General features: G+C 54.2%; 1 protein-coding gene across 1 annotated transcript; it reads left to right on the top strand.

Moving 5' to 3' along the window:
* The first annotated feature begins 1,708 nt into the window (after window positions 1–1,708).
* On the top strand, window positions 1,709–6,958 carry Irx2 (iroquois homeobox 2). The gene is made up of 5 exons (XM_021180710.3): window positions 1,709–2,116; window positions 3,366–3,771; window positions 4,054–4,767; window positions 5,368–5,443; window positions 6,049–6,958. Exons 1-4 carry the CDS (start codon window positions 1,865–1,867, stop codon window positions 5,418–5,420), a joined length of 1,425 nt encoding a protein of 474 aa, XP_021036369.1. The 5' UTR covers window positions 1,709–1,864; the 3' UTR covers window positions 5,421–5,443; window positions 6,049–6,958.
* The last annotated feature ends 1,063 nt before the right edge of the window (window positions 6,959–8,021 follow it).

Below are 8,021 nucleotides of genomic sequence, written 5' to 3'. Positions count from 1 at the left end.
GTGGCAGTGTTTGAGTAGAGTGCCTGGAAAGTTCCTACCGAAAGTGATAAATTTGCTTGCCTGCCTGCCAGCGAAAGGCCCGGGAAAAATTATCTCCAGTCCATCACTACAGTTGATCCCTGGTTCCCTGGGACCTGGACAAGACAAAAAGCAGCCTAGTTGACTACAGCATTCATTTGGTGCCACGGATCTGGCTGCTGCAGGAGCTGGAGCGCCACAACCCAGGCAGGCCTAAGCAGAAGCCAGGCGCTCACAGGCAGGAGAACTCTGCTGCCCTCTACTAGCTTCAGAGCCCACCGGGAATAGAGTGGCAGCAGATCTGAGCTCAGGCCCGCGCGCCAGGCTTCAGAGTCCTCATGCTCTACCTAGCAAGCTTCAAGGAGACACCTGTTGGGCGGGCGCCCCCTCCCGGGCCAGCTCACACCTGACCCCTACGAATCCCAAGCGCCCCCCATTGACGCTCCTTTACATCCAGCGTACTAGTGCCCTCCCTGGCCATCGACTCCCCTCACTTGGGGAAAGGGAGCAGGTACGGTCGAGAAAGTTTAGGGGCTGGGACCTAAGGGCTCGAGGGTCCCGCGAGTCAACTCTTGGACCTCACGACTGCGACACTTCACAAGCTGGCCCATGTCCTGGCAGTGGATACTCTAGCAAAGTCAGTCAGCTCTCCTGACAGGAACCTCCCCCCTCCCCCAAATTCGAACAGGCATTCAAGTTAACAAAAGAAAACAAAACTCTTTTGGGGCCAGAGTGGCGTTTGTTGAGGCGAGTCACTCACTGGCGTGTTCCAGACGTTAACAGGCATGATGTTCCTAACACGGCCTGAAATCTTCTCTGTGGACCTGGACAGAAGCCTCACCTCAGGGCCTCCCACAGCTTCAAACCGAAACGCTCAGATTCCGGGTGGATGCTTGGCAGCCCAGGCGCCAGGAGCAGGAGACCAGACGGGAGACCACACGGGCAGCCTCAGCCTGGAGTACAGGCGGACAGAGGACTGTAGAAGTGGGATGCCCCGGCAACTCTGCAGGTGTCTCCACACTGCCCTCCATCTCCCTGCCGTGTCTGCCCTGGACGCCGCATGCGACCTGGGCCGCTATCTTCAGAGTGACGAGGGGTGCCCGATCCGTATGTTATCCAGGTGGATCGGACCTGGCCCGACTGCAGGAGGCCTTTGCTGACCAGTGCTAGGCGAGCAAGAGCGCCGGCAGTGCCCGGATGGGGCCCCGGGAAGGAGAAAGGTGGCTGGGCCAAGGCGGGAGTCGGCGGCGGGGTGCGCGGACGTGGCTGAGAGGATGTGCCAGTGGGAGGGGGTGAGCGCTACGCCCAGTTTGGCCAGGCTGGGCTTCACCGCTGCAGGCTGCTGGCCCGGGCGGGAGTGGAGAGAGGCGGCTGCGCGACAAAAGCCTGCACGTCCCTCCCTCCAGCCTCTGGCTGCCACTCCTCCGCCTTCCCCTCCGCTTCCCTCCCCTCCGCTCTCTGCCCCTCCCCCGGCCTCCGCGGGGCCTCGGCGGCGGGCGGGGCAGGGGAGGGGCGGGCACCAGAATATGCAGATGAGAGTGTGACGGACAGCTCGGCGTTCCAATGTCCCTCGGAAACTCGAGCGCTCCTTCCTCAACTCCTCACTCCTGACTGCAGACTCCCCCAAATCCCGACCGCCGGCCTGGCGCGCGGCTGCGCCCACCGGCTCCGCGCTGCCCGCTACCGCCGCCCCGCCGATCAGCCAACCCCGCGCCCAGCCTAGCGCCCACCAGCCCAGCCTGCTCCGGCCCGCGGCCTCGGTGCGCCCCGGCCGGGCGTGGATGGAGGGCGCCGCGCGCGCTGCCCGCTGCTCCGTGTGACGCGGGCCCCGCGCCCCGCGCCCACCATGTCCTACCCGCAGGGCTACCTGTACCAAGCGCCCGGCTCGCTGGCGCTCTACTCGTGCCCCGCGTACGGCGCGTCCGCGCTGGCGGCGCCGCGCAGCGAGGAGCTGGCGCGTTCGGCGTCGGGCTCCGCGTTCAGCCCGTACCCCGGCTCGGCGGCCTTCACAGCGCAGGCGGCAACCGGCTTCGGCAGCCCGCTGCAGTACTCGGCGGACGCCGCTGCCGCCGCGGCTGCCGGCTTCCCGTCCTACATGGTAACCGCTTTGGGATGGGGGCTGGGGAGACCCGGACCGGGGAGTGAGTTGAGCTGAGCGCTGGGAACGCGACGCGGGTGGCGGCTCCAAAGTCACCAGCACCCGTTGCTGCACTAAACAAGGGACGGGACTGACCTGCAGTGCTCGTAGGCTGATTTCCCTTGAGCTCGTGCGAAGTGCTACTCCACCCGTGCCTGGACCAAGAGTAATCTCTAATCCGCGCGTGCGGATTGCTGGGGCTGCGAAATCTGTCGGCAGCTCTCCGCGTGGTTCCAGGCTGAGGGCCCCGGCTGCCCAGGCCTCTAGGGCCAATGCCGCAAGCGTTGGGTTTCTTGGCCAGACTGGTAGCGGCGAGGTCACAGGGAGGGGGGGGGGAGGGGGTGGGTTTGGAGGGGGGCTGGGGATGGGCTGAGCCTGTGGTTCTCGCCCTAGACCCAGGCCGAAGCGCTTTAGTCTTGGTCGTTTTCTGTCTCGCTGACCGTGCTTTCAGGGAAAAAATAATGTGTTAACGGCTTTGGGACCCGCTAAGTGCTGCCAGAGTTCGTAGTAGGCCTATGGGTTCCAGCTCCTTAGATCCGGGATCTGTCTGAGCATCTCTGAGTTCTGAGAACAGGCCCAGCCAGAGCGGGTCTTGGCAGTTTTGGGGTGTGTGAAGACATTGTGTATGGGGGGAGGGGTTTGCTCTAGGTGGAATTCCCTGGGTAGGAACCAGGCCTTGGGAGAAGGTTACAAACCTCTCCTAGTTAAACGTTAAAGGATGAATTAAAATGCTAATTACTACGTAGTTGAAGAATTGGAAACGCTGACTGGCTTCTGAGTTGCAAATTGGATTTACTCTGCTTTAGAGGGTGAATAGCGGAGTGGGGTTCCGAAGTATTTTTTTAAGCTACATAAAGGAGGGAAGGGAAGGAAGGAGCAGTGCGGGAAGCCTATGATGAAATTTAGATATAAAGAAACTACTTGCTGTAGTGCGGGACTATCCAAATATGTTTGCAGACACTGTTCGCGCTACTCGGGAAACTGTCGTTTTAGAAAAAGTAAAGTGTTAAAACAAAATTCTAGAATCAAATGGCAATAGTTTTGTTTTCCAGCAGCTAGCCTTGTATTTTTCTGGTTCTCTGGCTAAAGAGAGGTTTCCAACCCAGAGAAGCCTAGCAGGAAAGGCAGCAGGGGGCTGACGGAGGGTCGCTTGGGGGTGACGCCTGAGGGGCCCATGCACCTACCACTCACAGGCTGTTGTGGGTTCCAGGGCTCGCCATACGACACGCACACCACCGGAATGACTGGCGCCATCAGCTACCATCCATATGGCAGTGCGGCCTATCCATACCAGCTCAACGACCCCGCGTACCGCAAGAACGCCACGCGGGACGCCACTGCCACACTGAAAGCCTGGCTCAACGAACACCGAAAGAACCCGTACCCCACCAAGGGAGAGAAGATCATGTTGGCCATCATCACCAAGATGACCCTCACGCAGGTCTCCACCTGGTTCGCCAACGCGCGCCGACGCCTCAAGAAGGAGAACAAAATGACCTGGGCCCCGAGAAACAAAAGCGAGGATGAGGACGAGGATGAGGGAGATGCTTCCAGAAGCAAGGAAGAGAGTTCGGACAAGGCACAGGATGGCACAGAGACCTCTGCGGAGGACGAAGGTGAGCGGGGCAGCGGTCAGTGCGAAGGCTCAGGGAGCTTTCTTCCCAGGCGGGCAGTGGTAAGGGCGGACACTACGCACCTGTCACGCGGGGTCCCGGGCCTAGAAAATGGATTTGGGTTGGAGAGTCCCCGGGGCTCTGTAGAGATGCTGGGCCGCAGTTAATGCTGCCTCCGGGTGAGGTGCGGGGTCGTGGGAAGGTCGGTGCTGAACGCTGGGAGGATGGGGGTGCGGGTGCCCCTGCTGGTCCAGCTTTCTGCCCACCGTACTCGCGTCCCCTCAGGGATCAGTCTACACGTCGACTCGCTCACGGACCACTCGTGCTCAGCGGAGTCAGATGGGGAAAAATTGCCCTGCCGCGCCGGGGATGCCTTGTGCGAATCAGGCTCAGAGTGTAAGGACAAGTTTGAGGACCTGGAGGACGAGGAGGACGAGGAAGACGAGTGCGAGCGGGACCTGGCGCCACCCAAGCCCGTAACCTCCTCGCCTCTCACCGGCGTGGAGGCACCCCTGCTGAGCCCGGCGCCCGAAGCCGCGCCGCGCGGTGGCAGCGGTGGCAAGACGCCCCTAGGCAGCCGGACGTCGCCAGGAGCGCCGCCGCCCGCCAGCAAACCCAAGCTGTGGTCGCTGGCCGAAATAGCCACGTCGGACCTCAAGCAACCAAGCTTGGGCCCGGGTTGCGGGCCTCCGGGGCTGCCCGCTGCCGCCGCGCCTGCCTCGACTGGGGCCCCTCCGGGAGGCTCGCCCTACTCTGCTTCGCCGCTGCTGGGCCGCCACCTCTATTACACGTCCCCTTTCTATGGCAACTACACAAACTACGGGAACTTAAACGCAGCGCTGCAAGGCCAGGGCCTTCTGCGGTACAATACCGCGGCCTCCTCACCAGCCGAGACACTGCACGCCGTGCCCAAGGCGGCCAGCGACACGGGCAAGGCGGGCTCGCATTCACTGGAGTCCCACTACAGGCCTCCGGGCGGCGGCTACGAGCCCAAGAAAGGTAGGCTGCCTGAGGCCCGCGGGGAGGGATTCTGGTGAGTCAGAACTAGCCAGAAACCTGGGAAAGGGCGCCGGGACCAACTTAGCCTCTTGTCAGACCCAGAATTTGGGAGGCCAGTGTGGGGAGACCCGTTGAAGAGTGAAGGCAAAAGGGGCTAGCCCTCCTTTTTGGTCTATCCTGCTTTATTTACTCTTTATTTAATTTACTGTTAATATTATCAAGTAACTATTTTGTTTTGGCAAACTTATTGGCAGGAAATGTGATCTGTGCTTGTCTCCCTGGTGGGTGAAGTCTTTCTTCTGTGGTGTTGGTTAAAAATGGAGCTTAGTGGGATTCTATCTGCCTTTGGCTCAAGAAAAGCACAGGTTCCTGGGAACTCTCGGAGGCCTAATTTTCTTACACTACCTCCATTGTTTCTAACTCTGCATCCCTGAGACTGGGGCTCCAGGAGAGGAAGAAAAGAAGGAAAAAGGAGGGAGCATAAATAACGTGGATCTTAGATGTCCCGGGAGTGTGTGTCCCTTGCAGGGATAAGAGCTGGTAGGTGCTTAGCTGCCAGGGACTGTAGCCTGTCCTCACTAACTGCCCCTCCCCTGACAGATACCAGTGAGGGCTGTGCAGTTGTTGGTGCAGGCGTCCAGACCTACCTATAGGAGGGCCAAGGTCAGCAGTGCAAGTAAGTTGGTTCCCTCTGCATCCTCCAGCCCCCAAGCCCTTGTCCTGTGCAGTGTGGTGTGGTTTCGCTGGAGAATAGAGTATTGGCTTTCTTCTAGCCTCTTTGCCTTCTGTGTTATAGATTTTTTTTTTCTTTTCTGCTCAAGTCCTGCTTTGTAGAATCACTTCTCTAAACAGAACACACACACACACACACAAAACCACTGTGTTGTTGGTTGATGATGGTGGTTTCAAAGATTTGGGCATTTCTGTGTGCTTCAAAACTCTTTTCGACACATAAAGGACACCTTGTCTGATGAGTGAGTTGTGCAGAAAACTGGGTATTTTGCCTGACATGGATATTGTTTTCAGAATAAGACTAAAGAGACACCAGCAGGCCTGGTCTTTTATGGGCCTGCGACTTGGTGTTCAGTATCCACATGGACACTGTGGACTCTAGTTCTCCCCCAGAGCTGTTACAAAAATTTACAACTAGACAACATTACTAGTTCTAGCCACTAAAGATGGCAAAGAGGCAGAGCCAGTAGACACAAGCTTGAATGTTGTCGATGTGTTGACGTGGAACTGAAGAATTTGAGATAATTTGGTCTTTTCCTTGGTCCACAGGTAGGTGTCACAATTGCTTTGGAAAAAAAGTCAGGAGGCTATTCTCCCTTCCCAAGCTCATAAATACACAGATACAAACCCCAGATGTGGAAACCCGGACCACATTTTGTGCCACTGTCTAAGAGGATGCACAGTGCACTGCCAACCCACAGACTCTAAGGACTGGACACACGTTGTCTGGGCACATGAGAACTTGTTGTCATAGTATAGCTTCCCTATGTTTGTGTGACTTTTGGAAACAATCTGTTTTTTCTCAGGATATCTTCATCACTTCATTGCCACGGTATATATTCTATAGGTGTGATAGGACTTGCTGTAAAATTTATTTGTAAAAAAAAAAATGTACACGGTAGAACTAACGTGATTGAAGAACTTGAGTCCTTCAGAAGTGGAAACAAATTTGATATTTATTTTTATAATGATATAAAGCTTCTAGTAATTTATGCAAGTTGTATTGCAATGAAATCTAAAACTTTTGTAAATAAATTCTGCCTGGTTTTTATTTGAACATTGCTGGTTATACAATCTCTGTTGGTTGTTTAACATCAATTCTCTACTAATTTATATCTAAAACTGTAAATAAAAACAGATGCGCCTACAAGAAAATGGTGTTTGGGGCTCATTATTACTGGAGACCCATTTGGGTAGAAGCTCCAGTGGTAGCCCTGGTTCCTGCCCCAAAGGTGATCCTACCTCACCTTTAAGTGAAGAGCCAGTGAGATAAATGTCCTTCTTGAGCTTATTTGAAAAATTGCAGAGAAATTAATGTACAACAGGGAGATACCTATAGTTCCAGTTTATTCACATACACATGTGTTTCAAGAAAGTAATTCAGGTTTTTTGTTCTCTGAATATGCAAATCCCTGCTTAGTGTAAATTTCTAAAACATGGAAGAAAAAAAAATAAAAGGATATGCCACCTCTCTGCATTTCATCTTCTTTTGTGGTGCTGGATCGGGGTCCTCCCACTGATACTGGAGAGTCCTCCCCCAAGGAGTGACTGATGGGAACGCTTGTTCTCCTCGGCCTGCAGTATCTCCCTTGACACAGATGAAGCACATTCAGGGAAGAAGCCTTTACTTTTTCTTTCTTTTCAGCTCCCACTAACAGGAGGGGGCGGGAAGTGGATTCTTTACTGTGGCACTCTGCTTACCCTTAACCCTCAGGGAAAAGAAAAGTTTAAACATCCTCAGACATTGTCTCTTTATTGTCTACTCACCTCCTAATTACAGGACCAGCCTGGAATTTGCAGCCAAATAGCCCAACCCCTTTGATTAGTATCATAAAAGCAACCACTCTGTCACTTCAGCTTTTCTCAAATTATGTAGATACCCATATAATAAAATTTCGGTGAAGAAACGAACAATCATTTATTTCCTCTGCAAAGATAAATTGAGTGAATATAACTTACGTTTATAAAGCAAGAATAATGGCTCCTTAGATTGCCCTTTAATCAATCATACACTTATTTTTCAAGAGGCTCACCTATTTCATCCCATGATTAATAACAGTGCGGCAGGGGAGCGTTATTGGAGCCCAGCGGGGGAGGTCTCTGGTGCTTTGGGCTGCTCTGGAATGGTCAGTTGGGGTTCATTATGGGCTGAGATTGAACGATTTATAAAATCTTGTCTAAACATCTGCCAGCTCCGATAGGCTGATGTGGCTGAGGATGGGAAATTGTAGGCCAGTTGCTATTGACAAAAGGATCTCTCTCCAGTGGCTTTTTGTGCCATAGAAATTAGTGGCCTCTTGCTGGGGTCTTGTTAGAAAGGGTATTGGAAAGTCATCTGAGGTACTTGAAGCAAAGCCCCAGCAGGCTGGCCTGGAGAGGCACTAAGTCGGGTGCCTATGGAGGGGAAAATGAAGGCTGCTTGGGATTTAGGGATTGGTTTGAAATGCATGGGCACTCAGGGTTCAGACTATATATATATATATATATATATATATATATATATATATATATATATGTATGTA

The sequence above is a fragment of the Mus caroli genome, unplaced genomic scaffold (genome assembly GCF_978045245.1).
Source record: "Mus caroli unplaced genomic scaffold, Mus_caroli_1 scaffold_15, whole genome shotgun sequence".
Classification (NCBI taxonomy): domain Eukaryota; kingdom Metazoa; phylum Chordata; class Mammalia; order Rodentia; family Muridae; genus Mus; species Mus caroli.
Note: the sequence above shows the minus strand (reverse complement) of the source record. Positions and strands in the feature narration are given on the sequence as shown.